Source organism: Ictalurus furcatus, chromosome 4, assembly GCF_023375685.1.
Source record: "Ictalurus furcatus strain D&B chromosome 4, Billie_1.0, whole genome shotgun sequence".
Taxonomy (NCBI): Eukaryota; Metazoa; Chordata; class Actinopteri; order Siluriformes; family Ictaluridae; genus Ictalurus; species Ictalurus furcatus.
The window spans coordinates 5,349,152-5,372,118 of NC_071258.1; the positions used below are offsets into that span (position 1 = coordinate 5,349,152).

Consider the following 22,967-nt stretch of genomic DNA (forward strand, 5'->3'; position numbering starts at 1 on the left):
TGCTTGCTTAGAATATTTACAGAGAATGTTAAACCCTTTAAACATTTTGAGAAGCCCTGATCCAGGCAGAGTGTGTTAGAAGGGAGAGAAGACAAACAAAATGTGTTGAGGACGGGGCTAGGAACCAAGAGGAGGCAGCACTAGATGGCGACACTGCATGTGTGTTATAAAAGGGGGGCAATCATGACAGTGGTTTGATTTGATGTGTCATAACCATTTTACAAGACTTTTTACCATTTTATGGAACCATATATTTATTTTGTGCTATATACAGTGTGTGTGTGTGTGTGTGTGTGTGTGTGTGTGTGTGTGTGTGTGTGTGTGTGCGTGTAATGCAATGCCACTATCTGTATTTTTTTCTGTGTCTGCTTAGTTCTCCAACTATCTGTATCTGCATCTGTATTCAGATTTAAACCTGAACTGGGCGTGGTCTTAAACCAAAGAGGGTGTGCTCTAAAACCAGAAGTGGGTGTGGTCTTAAACCTGAAGTGGGCGTGTGAACCCTACCACTATGCCTACCCTGGAAAGCACTGAAAAAGGTAGAAATGCAATTTCTGTCAGAATTGTCAGTGAATTCTGGCTCTGACGGTCCTTCAGCCTCAGCTACATCTCACAAGCGTGCATAACTATTTTTGTTTGTACCTGCCCACTATATTTCTAAGGAATTTAGTTGGTTCTATTTCCCAAAATATAAACAAACAATGACACAATATAAACAAACAAAGAGGGTTGGGGGTTTGAATCCTGCCTCCACCCTGTGTTCACGGTGTTTGCATGTTCTGCCCGTGCTTCGGGGGTTTCCACCAGGTACTCCAGTTTCCTCCCCAGTACAAAGACATGTGTTCTAGGCTGACTGGCATTCCCAAATTGTCTGTAGCGTATGAATGTGTGTGTGTGATGGGTTGGCTCCCCATTCAGGGTGTCCCCTGCCTTGTGTCCCGAGTTCCCTGGGTTAGGCTCCTGGCTCCCCTGCAACTCTGTACAGGATAAGCAGTATGGAAAATAGATGGATCCTGCAGGATCCCAGTCCTGATACACACATCTAAAAAAAAAAAAGGAAACACCACTAATACAATTCCTCTTACCTGTTTCTGTATTTGTATCTATTTAAAACACATTATCTGTTCAATCCAAATAATGTATTCGTATTCAGTTACATCCTCAGTGTAAAGCTGCTGGATCTCGAGTGCCTGATGTTTCAGTGATGTATGAAGCAGTACAACCTTTTACCTTTGAGTATCCCTGCTGTTTATTCCAACAGCATTAATATCCAAGGCAGGTGAACCCTGGTATAATGGGAAGGCAAAGGACAAACACCAATGGGAAAGGTTTTCTCAGGCACAGGACAAACATTTGATGAAGCTCTGGTAGTAATTTGTTGCCGCACCACAAGAATAATACAACCTCATGGGTAATGATGTCAGTATCTGCAATGATTAATCCAGACATCCAGGCCATGTAATCAGATAGTTAAGCTTGTTCATGCCAAAACACTGGGTTTTCTCTCTATCTATCTGTTTTTTTTTTTCTCATTTCTCTCTCTCTCTCTCTCTCTCTCTCTCTGTCCTTTCCTATCTTGCTGAAAGTAATTCATTTCTGTTCTGCCTCAGCCCTGAGACTGGGTTTCTTACTGTGTGTTGGAATGCACTACATGTATTAGGAAGCAGAGGGGGCAAAGAAAGACGGGGAAATATTTTCAAATATTTATAGATATTTTCAACATGCAGGGGAAATTCATTATCGTTTCATGGCAATGTTAACAAGTGGGAATTAAGCCAATATATATATATATATATATATATATATATATATATATATATATATATATATATATATATATATATATATATAATTCATTTTTGAAAACATGCTGATTTACATCTTTCAATCCCATGTGATGACAGTATATGTGGCTGTACATTGTACAATTTAAATATATGTGATTGGAGTCTAAATGTGGAAGTGTTTGAATGAGTAAATGAAAAAAGAAATGTTGCTCACTTGGCAGATTGGCATATGTTATTTTTTTTCCAGACACTTTCTTATTTCCTTGTAGTACTAGCTGCTCATGACTGGTATATGAATGGTGCAGTTGATAAGATTATAAGATCCTTTAATGTTTATATCTTATTTTAAAGGCTCAATTTTAAAGTGTATGCTTCAAACGTTCTAACATTCTACAGCAGAACACAAACGAAATGTGTGGGGTTTCCTAAAGAGCAAATTGTTAAAAGAAACATAAGAAAAACATCCTAAAATGTATCTCTTCTTTTGATCATGTATGAGTTTAATCAACAGTGATATTATATTAATAGGATATTTAAAAAATAATTAGTTATAAAAAGTTATGATATCATGATGTCATCTTGAACTAGGTGATATCAGGAAATAATTCTGAACTAGAAGCAGTAGTTTAATTTTGTCACCATTTAATTTATTGTCAACGTACAAATCTTTGCACTCTTGCACTCAGTAGTCACCACAAAGGCACTTGTCTACCTGATAATAGCTAATGAGAGCAAGCAAAGATCATTGCATGGCAGAAATTAGGACTTTGAGCATGGCATGGCTGCTGGTGCCAGAAGTGGTGCTGGTTTGAGAATTTCAGAAACCACCACTAATGTAATTTTTCAGAAAATACTGGGATTTTCACACACAATAGTCTCTAGAGTTTACACAGAATGGTGTGAAAAACAAAAAACAAAGCCAGTGAGCAGCAGTTCTGCAGGCAGAAAAGCCTTGATGATAAGAAAGGCCACAGGAGAATGGCCAGTGTGATTCGAACTGAAAGGACATCTATGGTAATGCTAATAACCACTCTTTACAACCGTGGTGAGCAGATAGTCATTTTACAATTGATGGGCTACAACAGCAGAAGACCACATTGGGTTCCACTCCTGTCAACTAAGAACAGGAATAGAAAAACCACTGGATTATTATAAGGGTTATCACTGTATATCAAACCATCTTTAATAGCCAAATAAAATACTTTGTGTGTGCATCAAGTTTAAAAGAAGCATTTTGAAGCACTGCTACTACAGTGGCCACAAACGCTGTTCCTGGAGATCTACCTTCCTGAAGACTTTAGCTCCAACCATAATCATGCCCAATTGACCATCTAATAATTTCCTTAAGAAGTCCTTGATCACCTAAAAGGTGTGTTAGGTTTTGGTTGAAGATGAAACCTGCAGGAAGGTAGAAAGAATGTCTTTCTACCTTCCGACATTCTTTCTCAAGAAAGAATGTCGGGTTATATATATATATATATATATATATATATATATATATATATATATATATATATATATATGTGTGTGTGTGTGTGTGTGAAATATTAATTCAAGATGAATAAATTCATTCATTCATTAATTAAATGGATAAAATATTTAATACTTCTCCTTCTTCATCTACTACTACTACTACTACTACTACTAATAATAATAATAATAATAATATTAAACCTCGTTTTCATAGTATCCTTATGTATAGTTTTCATAGTATCCTTATCCTACAATATTGCAATTAAACTGATACTTAGCATTCTAGTCACAGATTAGCATTTTAATGAAGCTAATAATATTCAAGTGTTCTATTTAATACCAGAAAATGTGCTCTGAACCCAAAAATATGCTTCTTTTATATGTAAAATCCTTGCCCTTTTTCTTGGGTTAAAACATGTGAGGCTGCCCAAAGGTGAGATTCATGATATGGCCCAGGCCTCAAGGACAAAGCAGAGGTCTGCAAAACATAACAGCAAAGCAAAAGGCCAGAGCACATAAACCTTCACGGTGTCTATTATGCACCTAAACTACAGTAACTCCTTTAAATGTCTCTGATGTTCAGAGGGCAGCCTCAGGGCCGGTGTGGTCCCTGATACTAAAGCCTTATGGAAACATATAATAAAGCTCTATCTCATTTGTGGGTGAACTCATGTTCATGTCTGGCATTGCAAATCAGGAAGGACATAGCAGGTACTGTTATTTCAAGAACAAGCAGAATGTCCAGTCCTTTCAACTCTCTGCTTTAAATGAGCACTTTAGTAGACTCCAAATAACATGCAAAAATGAGAGTAATTGCATCTGACCTTTTGTTACTTCTCTGGGTGAGTGAAAGGCAGATGACATTTTACTTACAAAATTAATGAGCTACACATTGAATGCAGTGTGAGATGAACTGCTAGAGCTGGTGAGAAAGAAGCATTCCTGTGGTTCCTTAATCAAATATATTGGAAATTCAGGAATATAAGAATGTGAAAAAGGCTTTTCAAATTGTTTTGTTTCTCAGTTTTTTGGCTCACTACTTGTTTTTCTGACCTTTTCCAATGCATTGCTGAGGGATATTTCAACAAAGGGCACATAACAGACTGCAGGACGTCAGGACATTGGGACATGAGAGGATGTTTACGGTACATTCTTTTGACTTCTCATTTTCTTTCCTCTTTTCTTCATCCTGTTGTCTTTTCTTCCTGTAGTCTTCGATGGAATGTTCATGGGATGTTTTAAAAGTCCCACGCGTGGTTAGCATCTTACATAATCTGCACACATCCCCCCCCCCCGCCCCCCCCCCCCATGTTTGCATCCACTTAAAGTTTCCAGACAGCTAAAGATGACTTTCCTGAAAGAGCTGCTGTGTAAACACATCATAAGGTCCTAGTTTCACATTGACTATTCATTCTAGCAATTCAGATCTTTAGTAAAGCACTTTTTAGAAAACACGGAACATTATTTATTTTAGTCAGAACACCTACAGGCCACAAGAGATTTTAACATCACTAGCGCTGAAGATAAAGTTTATAACATACATATCAATGCTTGAATTGATGTAAGTGGATGCTTGGCCCAATCCCTAAGGCAACTCCACCTTCTCTTTATTTTCTCTAGCCCAAAAGCTTTGCTTTGAAGCACATTGCTCGGTGTTCGCCAAGAATGTGCTGTGAAAACCAGTTACTTTTATCCATAGAGGGTCCCGTTTCAAATGATCTGCCTGAAAATGGTTGTTCACAGCTGTTCAGTTTAAATACATAATCTCAAGAGGAATGCAGTCATGCTGCAATCGCTGGCACACTGTGAACATTATTGGTTAGGTGAGCCAACACAAACACCTAGTATAGCACTGACTTTGATAACAAAATAGGGACATCTGATGCCTGCAATGTTTGTCCAAGACCCACTCTGAAAGCTTCTAATCAAAACTGTGTACAAATGCCCATTGAATAAATTGTGATTAAAATGGTTCATGTAAATATGAAGGACAATTAAGGACATTTGCTGAATTGTTCTTCATAGTAAATTCTGTAATGCAAGTAGTGGATCAGCTAAATCTATAAATCTATGAATACCTCAGAAGGTTACATTGCAATCAGTACACACAACTGATATCCAGTAAAGTCTCTCTGAGGTGTGTCTTTTTTGTCTTTCCCTCTATACTTGTATTTTTCAGAATCACTCATATAGTTAAGTCCTATAGCTCTTTCTTCCTGATCAGTCAAACATAACCTGCTAATTCAAAATAATCATCTTATTATTCTGGACAATTAAGCCTGTAATGATAAATTCAATAAATTCTGTAAATTATTTTGTCAGTGTCTTCTTAATGGCTTTGGTAGCTTTCAGTTCACATACATGAATTACGTGAAAAAGAATCTAGTGACCTTAAGCATGGCATCAAACCTAGACAGCATCACTTACAAATTGTCTTTTGTTGGTTGTGTGTATACAAGTAGTCATGGGGGAAACACATCAATAAGGCTACAGAACACTACACCTTTGGTAACACCTATTGTATAACACTAGAGGCACTTCTAGTTAAATAACCTAAACACAAAAGGACCTCTGTTTCTTTTCTTCTATCGACGTTTTAAGGAGAATTTTACCTGATTGTTATTATTAGATACTGCCTTTCATATTTTTCCCTGTTACTTATGTAAAAGATTATAATGTGTGTGAGAAAAAAAAAGATGCTCATGTATTGCTTAACCCAGGTCTTGTACCAGATATCCCTTCTTGTCCCCTTGATCAAAAGAATCTGTGTTCTGGACAGAACAAGTCATGCTGGCAATCTAAATTTCTCCACAGATGGTGATGTTGATTCTGGAAACCTGTACATAGATTTGGCTATGGTTATAGGGGAACAGCTCTAGCACTAGGGCCATGTGGGAGGGAACTTTAGAGAGTGAGCGCAGAAGAGGGGGAAATTTTGGGAGAGGTTGCAAGCAATCAGAGAAGCAAATAGAGAGCTGGAGTTAGGAAGCAGTAGGCAGTTCTCACTAGAGAATCTTAGAGAGCAATGCTCAGTCCACTGACAATTCCACACCCAAACCACCAGGAAGAGGAAGGATTGTTGTACAGTTGCCTGCTCTGGGATGTTAGAAGCGCCCTCTCCTCCTCACAGGTATGTCTGTGCCAAGGACAATTCAAAGGACTAAATTTTAGCACTGATTTTTAACTGTAAGGGCTATATATGGACATTGCAATCTCCATCTCTTTGGTTGTGTTGTGCACTTTGGATCAAGGGTCAAGGATTATTTTTCAGTGATCTGGACTTACGGAAATTCATTTTGGCTGTAATGATTGTTGATTTCCATGTAAATCTTATGAAGATGCAGCCTGTTCTTATATCTTGGTGGGTGTGGATGTTGCTGGGCATTGTTGGGGTACAGTCGCAAGCTCAATCACAGGCTCAATCTCCTAGTCAGGAGCAAGAGTCCCCTTCAAATCCCTGGAGGCAAGTGATCCAATGGGAGAACAATGGACGGTTGTTTAGCCTGCTCAACAGTGGAGCTGAGTACATCCCTGCTCGGGGACAGGAACGGGACAGAAGTCACAGAGTAGTTTTAGCTGACAGCGTTAACAGAAGGTCCCGACCAAATGGAGGAAATGTGCGCAGACAGGCACCTTCCAGAGGTAACTCAGAAACCATCAGGGGCCAGGCCAGACACCCCTTTGGATTTGGGCAAGTTCCAGAAAATTGGCGTCAAGGTACTGCTGGTACTGGTACAGGTGAATCAAGTCGGTATCAGTCAATCCCAAGCACACGTTACAGAACATCCTCTGGTTCTTCTTCCTCATCATCATCATCATCTTCTTCTTCTTCCTTCAGTGTGCCATCTTACCCACAGTACCCTTTCCAACAGCAGCCTCCTTATTATGCCCCATATGAACCGTTTGAACCACCATTCCAAGGAACAGGGTATTCAGCAGACCCTAGTGGAAGTTTCACAGGAGTAAGGTATGGTGCTGGTGGTGGTGGTGGTGGTGGTGGAGGTGGTGGTTATTCTGCTGGAAGTTATGGTGGCGGTGGTGTATTTACCGGAGGAGGAGTGGCTCCTGTGGCTCCTAGGTCAGAAATTAGGGATGACAGTTACCGCTACTATCCACCATATGCTCCATCATTTCCTGCTGCTCCTGCCCAAAATGCACAACCTCCGTTCTCAGATGGTTTGGACCGCCGGTACACACACAGCTTATACAATGAGGAAACAGCAGGGCTTCCTGATACAAGTAATGCTGCAGAATCAGTTTCAACTGGTGTAGGCCAACCTGCCCTGCAAAGCCCCCAGTATGAGCAGTTTCCACCATTTGGAAGGCCACAACCTCTGCCTCCATTCATTCAGCAACCTGCACGTAACCCTCTCAACTCCAACTTTGCAGAGAACCCCGCCACCAATGTAGGAAGTGTCTACCGACCTCAGCAAAGAGGTATAGTGACATCTACACACTGCACCATTTGTTCAAGAAATCCAATTTGCATGTGCTGTGGAGTTTATAATATTCAGAATTTATTTCAGTAACTTTCAGTTTTATGTGCAAATAAAACTAGCAACAAGAATAGTTGTATTCTTACTTTTTATCAGTCCCCTAATTCCCATGTGTTATGTTTAGTCTGAACAACATAACAAATAACTATTCTGTGTAGCTGTAACTTATTCACAGTGAACTGCACCATGGTTTAGGATACCATAGAGGAATTGTATTGTAATGCAGTTGCACAGCTGGTGGTAATGTAAAATGGATGCTCTTGTGGAGTATGCTTCAAAATCCTTCCTTCTCTCTCTTTGAAGGAAAAGGAAGTGAGGAAAAAAATAGTGAGATCTAAAAAATGTAGCTCTCTTGCCATCTCCATGTGTATCCTGGCAAGCATAGCTCCTTTGCGTCGGACAAACTTAAGCTCCGGGGACTCAAACTACACTGTTTGATTCCGAAGTTATTTGCTTGTACAGCTGGGAAGGGACATTATATTCTACTAGATTTCCATGTTTTCGTCTTTGAACTGACTTTCTTCTTTGACATGATGCATTTCTCATTCGCTTTGTGCTGTATTTCAATTTACAAAAAAGGAACTACAAGCTTATCTCATCTCCACAAGTGGCCCCGTTATTGGAACCAGGTGTTGTGAAATCTGAGAGTGTATGTGTAGCATATGGCCAGGCATTCTGTATAAAATGTTCTTTGTTTTTGGAGAGTTGGCAGTGACTTCATCAAGCCAAAGGGTGGTTGAGGGGTTGGGTGGGGTGCTGGTGGGGGATGGTGGCTATTTACAGGGTGAATGATCCCAGTATGTGCAACAAAGGGTGGAGTGAAATACATAAGTATTATAGCATTTGGGTGTGGGGGTGAAAGTAGCAGCAATATGTTACTCGATCATTGGTATAGTAAGTTCTCCCAACACATAGGGTTGCAACAAGAAACTTTTTTTTTTTTTTTTAAGAAATTTTTATTTTTTTCAGGTTCCAAAAGAGTGTGTGTGTTAATTGAAGAGAGGAGGTGACTCAGGGAGGCCATATGAGACCTATTCATAGCTGAGGCCAAAAGGCTTATTTCGTAATGTGGAACTCTTTTGCATGCAAGTGATCTCAGTTTCTAAAGCAACAGTCTGACAGAAAAGGGTGGACACTCTGTTTATGAGAAGTTACAAAAGTAAAAAATAAATAAATAAAATGATCTACATGTGTTTTGGATGTTACTGTAAGCATGGGATTTACCAATTTGCTTGTTTGTCACATAGTTACATGAGTTAATTATCAGAATACAAAACAGCCTGCAAGGATTTCCTTCAGTGAGCCTTCACATCTCAACACCATGCCAGATTCCATACCTATCACCCTCAACCATCCACCTTATTTGTTTTAAAAGCTGCTAGGTTTTGAAAATGACTTTTTTAATGGTGGTGTTACGCATATGCCTGGGGTAGCTTCTTATAGTCTGTATCATATAGTGTATGCATCCAAATTGTGGTTTGAGTCAATATTTATGGTGAACCCCAACTAAAGTGGAAAAATGCTCAGCGTATTTATCAGTTAATCAAGCTTCAATAGAAAATTCTGAACACAGTATGGCTTTGAATTTTGGAGTCAACAGTCTACATGTAGTATTGATAAAATAACATCATATACTGTAAGCACATCAAACTGTTTGTAGTAGGGGTGGTCAGAAGAATCTTCAGCCTCTCCTTTTCACACTGCAGTTACACTATTTACTAGACCTGACCCAAGAAGCCTCAAAGACTGGTTCAGAGAGAGATGACAAATCGGATGTGTACTCAGAACTGAGCGTGCCAGAGCACATAGTTGAAGCACTCATTGTAGAAATGTGCAGCAATCAAGTCTTAAAAGGTCTATAGTCATAAAGGTTTGGTGCTTAGGGGTTCTCTGTGCAGCATTTTTGCTGGTTTAAAGTTGCCCTTGTCTTGCCATAAGAGGAGCTAAAAGGCTCGGTTAGTGGTGATTTATGATATATATACTGTATATATGAGAGTGTTAAAAATATTAGCTCTGACAGCCATCATGTTTTTTCCTCTCTATTTATTCTTATAGCAGAGTTGGTTTTGGGCCCAGTTTGGAACCAGAAGGGAAGTGAGATCATTGTTGTTCTACTGTCTGTGCTTGCTTTATCTCCCTGTCGTGCACTGATTTTCTATATATTTGGGTTTTATTAGGCTTTGTGCTATTCTTGGTGGGTATGTGCAATTCATATATAGCTTCAACATGAGATTTTGGTTTAAGGGCTTATCAAAAATTAGATGTTCATCATGATGACTTCAAGTTTAAAACTGAACCCTTAGAAAAAAGGGGTTTCTGAAACACTTATTTTGTGAACCTTTTCTGAAATGAAACATTGTGTTGTAAGGTTTTACACAGAACCTTTAAGAGTTCCTTGCAGAAGGAAAAAACAAATAAAAATCTTAATTGATGGAACCTTACTAGCATAATTAGTATACATGTGCTATGCAATCCTGGTGCATTCTGTATTTAGTGTGGTTCATTTAAACAGGTGAGAACCCAGCAATCATACTCGGATGTGGCCCAAAACACATTGTGTTTGAAGAAAATATGAGTGAGGTAGTCTCAGCCCGGTTCCAGTCAAACTATAGCACCTATAGCATTGAAGTGAGAAAATAAATCAGCCCAAATCGACCCAAACGTAGGAACTGAACCAGAAATGGCATGTATTTTGGGTTGTGGGCAGCATTAATATCTTTGTAGACAAGCTGATAAACTGAGCTGTGAGGTGCAAACTTAGCCAAAGGACAGAGCGGAAGTGCTGCAGAAATATCATGTGTTCTGGCAATCTGGACCAATGGATATAAAGGAAAAAATACATATGCTATACACTGTATTTTACATAATTAAATTGAATGAAAGTATTTTACAAGTATGTATTTAGCCTTACATGGCCCTTAGACAACAGTTTTTTACTTTTTGATTTGTTTCATGAATTGCCGTGTGAAACTAATCCATACCAAATCGCAAAGAAACCAAAAAGTATCAATTTTGTTCTGATTTGAACTCAACAAATGGATAATAGGTGTGAAAGTACTGTAAAAGAAATAGAAAAAAAACCCCAACAAATAGCTAGATCAAGTTTTAACAGTATTTCATTCATATATTGACCACAGATTGATTAAAATTGTCTTTTGTGATTAGGATTGCCTGACCTGGTGCCGGACCCTAACTACATCCAGGCCTCCACGTACATCCAACGATCCCACATGTACTCCCTTCGCTGCGCCTCTGAAGAAAAGTGCCTGTCTAGGTGAATATTGTTTTTTTCTTGACCATTTAGAGGCTTTAAAGATAACCTTGGATTTTTTATACTCTGCAAAAGCATTTTTTTTTCTAGTACCAATATGCTTGTTTTATAAAGGAAGCTGTCAAGTGTGACAGTCCTAATTAACTGTGGCTGTAATATATCACTGCTTACTGTATATTGTGGTTTTTTTTTTTTTTTTTTTGAGTTAATGGCCTGGGAAATGTTTGTCTTTTCTACAGTACAGCCTACAGCTCTGAGATCACAGACTATGATGTCAGGGTCCTGCTACGCTTCCCTCAGAGGGTTAAGAACCAGGGAACGGCTGATTTCATGCCCAACCGACCGCGGCATACCTGGGAGTGGCACAGCTGTCACCAGTGAGTCCAACCCAATTATCCTATTTCCTTTGAGTCTCTGTAGTGACAGGTTTAGGTCTTATACTGACCTACATGGGTCGACAAATGGAAAACAAGATATCAATGATACCAATAATTGAGTTTTAATAAATGAAATGAGCAAGTAGTAAATATTTATTCCAGTCTGATAATTCTGTACCACCTGGTCTGAAATTCCACTTCTAATGTCATTGTTTTCTCATTTGTCGCAGGATTTAATAGGATTTTCTCTTTGGATGGGGATTAGACTGCAGGCTTGTTTAGCTGTTGGCCATTATCATGTCTAAATTCCAGACAGCTCTATATCTAACCTTAACTGAGCTTAATCAAAAATAAATTAAATTCTGTCTCCGTCTGCCAATATTATCTGAATGGAGCTGAGTTTTACCCCTGAGGGCTGTAGAACAGCAGCCTATGCAGTTTATACAAAAAAAAAGTTCCCTGCTAACTATATGGATTACATTAAGAAAAGCTGTAATTTATCTCTGTGAAAATGTACACAGTGGATGCTCATTCTCATGATTAAAAGGTTAGAACTTGCCGCAATCTCATTAGGGAGCAAGGAGAATAAATAACAAAAAAAAAAAAAAAAGATTTGAAAAGGAAACAGATGATGGTCAAATTCCACTTCCATGACTGGGTAGTTAAAGTTCTCTGTCCGTATGTGACCTGGAACTCTTTATTACTTTCCATTGTTGTCCTACATCAGCACTGGACAAGCAGAACTGAGGTGAGAGGTCACTGCTGTGCGGGTGCAGTCTGAATTTCCAGATCCCTCAATGGCTGTCACATGCAACTGGAGGACCTTAGTGAAATATTTCAACCCTGTCTGTTTGTATAAGGGTGTATTCTTTATCGCATGACGTCAGTAAGGTTGATACATGCTGATGAACAGCTTTGTGTAAGCACCGTGTTAAAGTCTCAGAATCAAACGGATACATAGGTGCTCTATGGAGAAGTTCATGCCAAATTATCAATCTACAGTCGAGTTAAACTGTGTGACAATTGACAAAGTGTCATGTGACAGCTTTGTATTTTTACTCAAGCAGTCAGTTCATTTAGTAATGTTCCATATTTAGGCAGTGATTTACTAAGATCTCATATAGAAGTGATCATTTACATCCTAAATAGTGAATACAAATAATGCATGATTATGAGTATTGTGGCTATAAGGCATATGGGAAATAAATCTGTTGAAGAGGCTTTAAACGGTGTTAGAATTGGAGGTGAAAGGAAATTTATGACAGTAATAAGAAGCCAACATTCTATGTCATACAACCCCAATTCCAAAAAAAGTTGGGACGCTATGTAAAATGTAATAAATGTAAATAAAAACAGAATGCAATGATTTGGAAATCTCATAAACTCATATGTATTTCACAATATAACAGAGAAAACACATCAAATGTTTAAACTGAGTAAACATACCATTTTAAGAAAAAAAAAATAGGTCATTTTGAATTTCATGGCCGCAACACGTCTCAAAAAAAGTTGGGACAGGACAACAAAAAGCTGGAAAAGTAAATGTTACTAAAAAGAAACAGCTGGAGGAACATTTTGCACTAAATTATTTTAATTGGCAACAGGTCAGTAACATGGCTGGGTATAAAAAGAATATCTTAGAGAAATAGCCATATGAAAAAGTATCTCATATCCACACTTAAATATAGTGGTGATTCTTTAATGTTTTGGGGCTGTTTTTCTGCCAGAGGACCTGGACATTTTGTTAGGATACACAGCATCATGGACTCTATCAAATATCAACAGATATTAAATGAAAACCTGACTGCCTCTGCCAGAAAGCTTAAATTGGGCAGTGGTTAGAGCTTCCAGCAGGACAATGATCCAAAACATACATCAAAATCAACACATAAATGATTTACTGACCACAAAATCAAGGTCCTGCCATGGCCATCCCAGTCCCCTGACCTGAACCCCATAGAAAACCTGTAGGGTGAACTGAAGAGGAGAGTCCACCAGCGTGGACCTCGAAATGTGAAGGATCTGGAAAGATTCTGTATGGAGGAATGATCTCAGACCCCTAGTCATGTATTCTCCAACCTCATCAGGCATTATAGGAGAAGACTCAGAGCTGTTATGTTGGCAAAGAGAGGTAGTACAAAGTATTGATTAAAAGGGTGCCAATAATTGTAGCACACCTATATATAACACAGATTTTTTTTTTCAGTTACATTCCTTCTTAAATAAGTTTGAATTACATCATACACAATGCTAAAAATGTTCTTTCATTACTGGGTATGTCTTCCTGTATTGTGTCTGTCACCTTCTCATCCTGAAGGAATGAGGAATAAGGAGAACATTCTATCCTGGTGGAAACTCTGAGTCCAGCTCCCTGTCAGTGCCTTTCTGGTGGAAAGTAGCTCTGCAAAAGCCCTTGGCTATTTTCATTTTTATGCTGTAACACGAAACATGAAGAATTCCTTTCTGATTCAGTATGCTCCAGCATGTATTACATCACCTGCCAGACTCCTACTAAAACACGCCTTACCTAAACATTTAACTCATACACTGGGAAAGTCTCTAATTTCACAAAAGGAGCAGTGTTGAAATATTGACTTCATTGATGCTTCATAGTGCTGCATTTAAAGCCGAACATTTGAATCTGCGCTTTGTCAGGCTGATTGAAATTCCATTGAGTTCCAATTTCTACATCACTGCCAAATGTGGTTTGGAAAGCAGGCAACAAAAGGTGTGAGGTGAGACTGAATTGAGGTTCTTAACACTAGTCACTGCTTGTTGAACAGCTCTTGCAGTAGTCTGTGACTGATTGAATTGCCCCCGTGGCACTCGAACCTAACATTACCAACGTACACGGCGCTCTCAAAGTGCTGCAAGCTGACAAGCAAAATGAACAAGTGCAAATGAAAGAGAATTGCTTGCGTTGTTGCTTTTATTAGATTATGTTGACTGAATGAATGAATCACTCTCTTTCACACTCTTCCCCCTGCAGACATTACCACAGCATGGACGAATTCAGTCACTATGACCTACTGGAGGTGAGCACAGGAAGGAAAGTAGCAGAAGGACACAAGGCCAGTTTCTGTCTGGAGGACACCACATGTGACTTCGGCCATCTTAAACGCTACGCTTGCACTTCCCATACACAGGTACGACCAATCATTTCCTGTGGTCGAATTTAGTCCTGAGTCAGGTTCAATGAGGACAATATTTTACAGTATCCTTTACCAAAATAAAAACAACATCTTGAATAGACTGTACAGTAAGAAACTAGCTAAGTCTCAACCCTTGTTTCAGTAGATTTGTGCCAAATAATTGCTGCTGTAATCATAAAGACTGTTCCTCCCAGGACTTCACAATCTGCTCATACTGAAAATCCTTTCAATGCACTTAGTACTGTTTCACTTTATAGCTAAGATATACAGCAACTGAATATGAATACATTATGCAGTGTTCTAAACAGATTTTAAATAAATGCTGCATTCTACTTACCTCAGAAATGGAAAGTGGGGACTCTTCAAGCTACATACTGGGGGAAATAAAATGGATGTCTCTTTTGCTAGCAACAATCTAGCCAGCTAACTGTGAAGAGTGATATATTTACATCCTGACGTCCTTAAAAGCGAACTGCATCCTCAGTGTTATAGATTTAACAAGCGAATATGTATGTACGTTGATTGATCTAAAGGGAATACTAGTATATACTGTACAATATTACTCATTTAAAAGTAAAGAAGTGCTACTTTGTTTACCGTCGATGCTGTGAGCAGCTGTGTTGATTTGATGTCACTTGCTGAACTCAGGACTCAGGAGACTTTCTCACATTTCTGAGTAGGAATTCCGAGTTGAGTGGGGTTTTCTTTGATTTTGTCCTAGTTGGAGGTTGGAAAAGTCCAAGTTACAAGTTGCAGTCAAAAGCAGCAGTAGATACGAATAGCAGGTGCACTATTTTTTCTTTCTTAGAAAGATGAAAAAAAAAAAAAGGTAGAGGTATGCGTTGGATTCCACAGGACACAACAGAAAACTGGACAGCTTCTTCTAGGGTTCATATATCATTTCAAAAGGGAAAAAAAATACCTTCCTGTTTAGGCCACAGCCACTTCTGGTTTAACTCTAGACACATATATAGATATGAATGTTTGGAGCACTAAACATACAGATATAGATAGTGGCATTGCATTCCAACCTTACTTTATGGTGTATAGACTAGTAGAAGAGTGTTTTCCTCAAGTTTTATTGCTCCTGTCACCGCTGGCTTGCTTATTAGAAATATAAACTATATATCTGGATTTTTGAAAGCTGCTTTGTGGCAATATATGTTTTTAAAAGCGCTATACAAATAAAACTGAATTGAATTGAAATGTCTGACCGCTGTTTTGTATGCTGGAAAACTCATTCTCTTTTAATCTTGTTTTCAAATGCTCCTCCAGGGTCTCAGTCCAGGTTGCTATGACATGTACAATGCAGATATTGACTGCCAGTGGATTGATATCACAGATATCAAGCCAGGAAACTACATACTGAAGGTAATAACATTCATATGAGCTCAATGCAATCCAGAACTCTTTCACTTTGTGTTTCACGTGCCAGTTTGTTCCATTTCTTGGACCATTTCAATGCTGCTAATTTAAAGCATGCTAATGACAGTAAGATATGGAATCCAGAAGCAGCTAAATGCTAGCAGAAAGTCTCTTTGTTTGGGGTATTCCAGCGTTTCCATAAAAGGGGTCGGATCACAGTTAAGGAGAGGTACATCTGTACTAACAGTTTGGTTTTACAAGCTTGTCAGAAACCAGCACATAACAAAAAGACAACTTGGGATAACTGGAAAATCTAAAGAGCTAGCAAACTAGAACTGATTAAATTAAAGCATAACAAAGAGACTACAGATGGAAAGTTAGTGCAGCTTGACATACAAAGCCTTGCTAATGGCACAGACAGAGAAAGATGTGTTCACACATTGTTTACGAGGTGAAAAGAAACTACACACAGATGCTAACAATCAAAGGAATGGTCAGGGAGGAGATTTAGCAGGAGCTATGGCAAGCAGGAAAGCAAACAAAGCAGTCCAGTGACAACCACAAACAGATCCAAGCCCAAATAAATGCTAATAAATGTTGAAGATGTTACAGTTTCACTCAGACATTATAAATAGGATTGGATAAGAGTTACCACCTGTCCAGTTTTAACCCAGATAGTTCATTTTTCAGCTTGTGTGTCTAGTTTTAACTGTCATTTGTCTGTTTTTTACAATGTTCTTCCAAATTTTGTGGGGGGAACAATAAAATGTTTCGGCCATTTTATTTGTCACTCTCCACTTCCCCATTCCCACTGGTAGAGGTTTAAGCCAATTGGGTCATTTAAAATAATTGTTTTTTTTTTATTATTTATTTTATTTTTTAACCAACAGCCAATCATATAGAGAGCTGCCACAAGTCGGAGCATGTGTCTAAAAAGAAGTGAAAAAGAAAGAAACAAAATGAGGCAGAAATTTGCATTCGATTTCATTTTAGATTGTACAACCTTGTTTTGAAGAACAGCCCATTGCTAATAGTTGCTCGGTTTAATACAAAATACAACTCAGATAAACAGCAGTGAGTCAAATGAAAGTTTGTCCATAAATGTGTGTTGAGGTGATAACGATGTCTGATTTTGCCATGGGTAGCAAAACTAAATGGGATTGAAATAAAACCGCTTACTTAGAATAACTCACGTATCACGAAAGAACATGCTAGAACTTGATGGATATTTAACTGAAGGAGCCCTTCATTTTCTATCAAATGCAGCTGCTAGAGGAAAGTCTTTCAACAATGTGAATGATGCTGCGGTAATGTGTTTGGTATGCTCCTATTTCTCTAATTGTACCGTCAGTACTAATATAAGGCAGGCAAATACAGGCCTGCCTTATGTCTCTGGAAAAACAATGCTATCAGGAATGCTAGTGACAGAGGCTTTACTTATCTCCTGATTCCTGATCTGAGATCTTTTTTTTTTTCTTATAATCTCTTATAAGAATTAAACTAATACTGTGAAGTAATAATACATCTCTTCCTACTTTTCTGAACTCCAGGTTCAGGTTAACCCCAAATACTTTGTGCTTGAGTCGGACTTCACCAACAACATTGTCAGGTGTAACATTCACTACACAGGGCGCCTTGTCCGAACAACGAACTGCAAGATCTCCCAGTGAGTTAATACACTTTACTGTGAAGGCTAAATTGTTCATTTTGCTCTACTTAAGCATCATGTTCTGGTAATACATTGCAATGGCTGTCTTATTGTCTTAAGCCATCTATTAAATTTTTACAGCAAGGTTGCAAATTTGATTTCAAATTTTCCAATAGATCTTTTCATTTCCCCCACAAATCCTGTTAACTGGATGAAGCTAAAGTTTGATTAATAGTTTTTCTTGTCAGGTTTTTGCCTTTTATTTGTCAAAGCATGCAATTGTGATATGAACAAAGTTTATATTTTTCTTAAAATCTCATATAGAGATGTGTAGAGATGCCATTCCATGTCCACTTCTATTAAACTTGTATGTAAAAGTAGTAAAAGTAAAAGGTTTTAAACAGAAGTGTCCTTCATGACATCCTGTGCATGTTTAAATTCATGTTAAATTCAATAAATCCTATATACAGCACTTACAAAACAACTTTATGTCTGTCCCAGCTCTCTATAATTACACTTTAGCTTGAAATATAATCATTAAAATACCTCAAAATATCTATTTTAAATGTTTTATTTTATTTTTGCATTAATGTGTTAGTCCATTTAACTACTCATGCTTGAAAGACTCTTTCCCATGACTTATCCATTATAGGTTGTGGAAATTGTACAGTACTTTTAAGTCCTACAACATTCACTCCATACTTTTACCTGAACACATTCACCCCTATGAAATATTCTGGATAGTCAACAAGTCAGGTGTTCAACAGCAAGTTGCATCCTCTGAATTTTTTCTGAAGATTACAGGAAGAAAAAAAAAATCACATTTTTCATTCCCCTTTATTTCTAATGATACTGTGAAATTGACTGACAAGGTCTCTTTGAAAGTACAACCCTGTTACCAAGATTATAGACTGACAGTAAATTAATATTAATATTAATTAATAACATTCCAAGTACATCATTAGAATGTCCTTAAAGGTCTCATTCCATTAGCATGGATGCTTGTTAGCCACATTTTGCATATTTGCTAAGTCTATGCTAAAAAGTAAAACACGACTCTGTTACTTTCAACCATGTTTTAAGAGCAAAATATAGCAAAGAAACCATGTAAAAATAAGATTTTTGCCTGAGATAGGTAGCACATTTTTTTGAATAATTAAAATAAATTTTTTAGATTCATTAGTGAAAAATAAAATGTGATTTTTAACAGTTACAATGGTTAAATAACAGCCCAATCATGAAATCACCCAGATAACAAAAAACTGTTTTATTCAACAGGTAGCCAAACATCAACCACATGCCACATAGATGTGTAAGGTCAAAAGGATAAGAATTCAGTTAATGTTAGCTAGAAGGACATTTTCTAAGAAGTGTATTCCATGAAAAGTCATCCAGTCGGCAAAATGAATGGACTGAGGACTTTTAAGAGCTGGTTTAAAAAAGTTGTCACATTTAATAAAGACTTGTATTGCACTAGGTAATAGACAACGAATCAAGCGCTGATCTTATCTTTGGATTTTCTTTTCTCTTGTAGGTCTTGATTGCCAGACTTGTTGAAGCAGTCGATCATATCCTGGGATTGAAGCTGTTCCATTGAAATGTGAATGGAATACTAGTTGTTGTTTTTGCCCATGTTGTTGTTTATGTGTTGTTCTGGTCCCATAAGTTGATTGGAAGCTGGGAGTCAGTGTGTACTACATATATACTCAAGATATGTACTGACACCCCAATTACCCCACGCAGTGGGGTACCAAACTGGAGTTATTTTACTTTCACCATATTTCCAACATGTCCTTTTCAACATAGTAAACTCACACCAGAACACACTTTAAGTCATCCTTAAAGCCAGATTGACACTGTATGATTTGAGTTATTCCAGCCATATTAGAGTCAAAATCTCTGCAAAACAGACAAACCATAGGATGCACATACATTCCTAGCTCACAAACTCATAATAAATCATAAGACTTAATACACAATGTGGTATCAAAGAACATATAAACTCGTAATGCCTGGCTTTAGATGTAAGAATAGCTTTTAGTCCATTAGAAACACTGGCTTATTCGCACCATTCTTTTCTTGGGATGGTTATGTTTAGCAAAAGCATTAGATTAGATTAGATTAAAAACATTAGCTCAAATAGAGACAGGTGCTGAAATGCAAACAACTGAGCCCCAAAAGGGTGCTAGTAAACTGTAAATCACCACTTCAGATCAGGAAAGGTCCCTGAAACCCTCATTTTCAGTGTCAGGAGAAGAGGATATATAGACCCGTACAACTGGAAGCAATCATGCTGTTGAAAAGTCCCTTATTTCCAACACTCTCCACTGAAATGAAGGTGAAATAATGAAATGTGGTTGAAAGGGATGTCAGTGAATTTTGCATGCATGAATCACCTACTATCATAGCCAGTTTGTTCAGGAAATTCACTTTAGCTTGACTGAGGGAGCCTTGAACAGATTCTTGTTCTGAAAATGCCAGAGGGGATTAGACGTTTTGAATGAAAGCCTTATATCCAAGAGCTGGCTAAAAGGTTTATATTAACTTTAGAAATTGGCTTTTTTTGTTATCGTGATGGTTTACAGATAATGTCTAATTTAGCAATCGAGTAGTCACCTCTTACAAGAAAACACGTGGTTGATGAGTGACAAATATTTGCGTGCATCTGATAAATTGGCAGCTTTGGTTTTTTTTTGCTCAGTGATTCTTATAGATCAAAAGTTCTTTTGTGTCTGTTACATTGTAAGATAAACTTGTATCATGTGAGCAGTTATGGCTTGTATACGTATATTGTTTTCGCTACCAACACTGGTCCGATGCCATACTGTAGGTCATCATAATCTTTACGTGTGACTGTTCCTCCACTATTATACGGCATTAGCTCGAAAAGATAGGAAATGATTCTAACTGCATTATTTTTCTGTTTTTTTTTTCTTAAAGGAAAGTCTCGAGTACTGTTTTAGAACATTAATTGCTGTAATTGTTACATTGTAGGCAGTTCTTCTTCCTCGATTATCACATCTGATTCCTACCTTCATTTAATAGCTGTGCTGCAGCAGAATGTAACTAAGATGATAGTACTGTTGCAAAGCTAACATCGCAAAGCTTGAAATTGCTTACAAGCTCAATGCCATCTCAACCTACCTCTGAGAGAGAGTTAGCTATTTTTTTTTCTTCCAATTTAAGATGTGCAGTAGAGAAAACTTCCCTTTATCGCTACACTTGAAGGAACTCATAGTATTTACAATACACACTAAATGCATCGCAACTCAATATATGATTTGTAATAATTAATAAATGCTTATTTGGAACAACCTCCCATGTGACAGCTTTTATTATCGGCATTGTACATTATTATTCAATGCCTTCTGAATGTGTTAAAACTGGGGCTCTATTAAACAAAGTAACAACTTCCATATGTAGCTATATTACCTGATGTATAGAAATGATCAGACGTATGGGATGGGGGTATGTGCAACAAAACACAGGACATGGGATCATTACATTCATTTTGATCATATAAACAAAGTCGTTCTTGTATTTCATTCCTGCATTTCTTCTAATTGGAAACAAGGATTGATCCTTGGTTTCTTATCAAATTTATAACACAATGTGGAGATTTGCACATTCTTTTTTTTTCAAGTTTATTGGTTGGTTTCTTTGCTTGAGAACAATTATTTTTTAGACCGTATACTGGATCTTCAAATAAAGACCAAAGAGTAATACAAGCACTTCCAAAGTGTGGAATACTGTTCTTGAATGTTTGAAACTCTTCCTTGCATTGTGCTCCATTAATATTTTAATGTGCTTTTATTTACTTTAGGTTTAATATGTTCCACATGTACCCCATCCAGGGTGTACCCTGCCTTGTGCCCCATGCTCAAGGCAATCAATCACAATATCCTAATATTTGAAAACAATGTTGGCTTTGCCCTTCGGTTGTTGCCAACTCTCAAGAATGAATAAATTCTTAATAAAAATCCAGTCCTTCTGTTAAAAACTAGAATGGCTTAGTAAAATACATTGCATTGTTAATGTCGACAGACAGTAATATAGTACGTTAGCTCTTCTATAAAGATGTTAATCATGTTTGTTATATAGGATTACAATCCCTGTAGTGTTCGCAAGCCCTGGAAAATTACTCAAACAAAGCTTCTTGGGGAATAATGATGGCATACTCAGTTTTATCAAGTGAGCTCTCTGCTTCCTCAAAGTTTCACTGATGAGCTCACTACATCTCCAGAGGGTTCTGCAGTGAGACCTGGCTTCCCATGTTCACTCTTTTTAATGCCTGAGGCAAGTAGGGGGCCATTTCTCTTCCTGGCTCAACTGGCTGTTCTTCAAAGAGGGTTTTGATAGCTTGACAATGGGTCTGGCCTCATACTCCCATCTCTTTTAGAAGCCTGAATGTTAACAAGGCTACAAAGTCACTTTCACTTGTAGGCCTTAACCATGGTATCTCCCCAGGCACTGTAAGCTCTAGAGGAGGACCACACTACAAGGTTTGGTTTGTTTGTTCGATTTTGTTTCTGGAAAACTCCTGGCCCAGATTGTACATCATCATCCAAACCCTTTGCTCCACCTAGTTATCTGGCTTTTGGTATAGGTGTGAAGAGCTTGGAATGATTTGGACAAATGTTCAAAGAGGGGGTTGTGGTTCTTCAGCCATGTTTCCAACACTGCTGCTTGACATGTGAGCACCTTTTTGGGCCAGCAGATGCATCAGACTTTTTAGCCTTGTCTTGCAGCTGAATAGAATGTGTTTTCATTTTGTGGCTGAATTTGATGGAGATCACATGCTACAGATAATTTAGAGATGCCAATCAGCCTACAACGTATGTCTTTGGACAAGGGGAGGAAACCGGAGTACCCGGAGAAAGCCCCCAAAGCATGAGGAGAGCATGCAAATTCTGCGCACAGGGCAGAGGTAGGAATTGATCCCCCAACCCTGGAGGTGGAGGCAAACATGCTAACCAAAGTAACCAAGTAAATCTAATTCTACAGTATGAGGTTGTAAGCATATTGTAATCCCAAGAATGCCAAATTCACCCTGAAGCTTGCTGGCCTTAGCCGAATTTATTGAAATTTCCAAAAGTCAAACAAAAGAAGTCATACATAACTATCTTGAACTGTAATATCCTTGAATTTAGTGAAGCAAAAAAGAAACAGACTCTTGTTTGTAATAATAAATTAGTATTAAAATTAGGATCATAATGATACTAGTAATAATAATAAACGAGGTAAGTACATTTGAGGGGGAAAAGAACAGATTACACTGACAGGAACAAAAGCACACTGTGTTTGACTAGCAAATGTTTGAGAATTGAGAAGATGATAGCAAAAGTTTAATTGGCAGAAGAATGACTTTAATTTCAATTGGACATATTTTAAGGCATTT

The 22,967-nt window shown here is 37.9% G+C and overlaps 1 protein-coding gene across 1 annotated transcript; it reads left to right on the forward strand.

The window, feature by feature from the left end:
- The first annotated feature begins 6,178 nt into the window (after positions 1-6,178).
- Positions 6,179-21,297, forward strand: loxl1 (lysyl oxidase-like 1). Its single transcript, XM_053622626.1, has 7 exons — positions 6,179-7,697; positions 10,922-11,030; positions 11,267-11,404; positions 14,394-14,550; positions 15,832-15,927; positions 17,472-17,587; positions 19,104-21,297. The coding sequence occupies exons 1-7, from the start codon at positions 6,566-6,568 to the stop codon at positions 19,108-19,110; spliced, it is 1,755 nt and encodes a 584-aa protein (XP_053478601.1). The 5' UTR covers positions 6,179-6,565; the 3' UTR covers positions 19,111-21,297.
- Positions 21,298-22,967: the final 1,670 nt, after the last annotated feature.

Bases quoted from the DNA above. Each gene is read 5' to 3' on its own strand.
- loxl1 (XM_053622626.1), top strand. From the start codon at position 6,566: ATGATTGTTGATTTCCATGTAAATCTTATGAAGATGCAGCCTGTTCTT. The intron at 11,031-11,266 runs GTGAATATTGTT...TCTTTTCTACAG, and splicing joins GAAGAAAAGTGCCTGTCTAG to TACAGCCTACAGCTCTGAGA. The intron at 14,551-15,831 runs GTACGACCAATC...ATGCTCCTCCAG, and splicing joins CTTGCACTTCCCATACACAG to GGTCTCAGTCCAGGTTGCTA.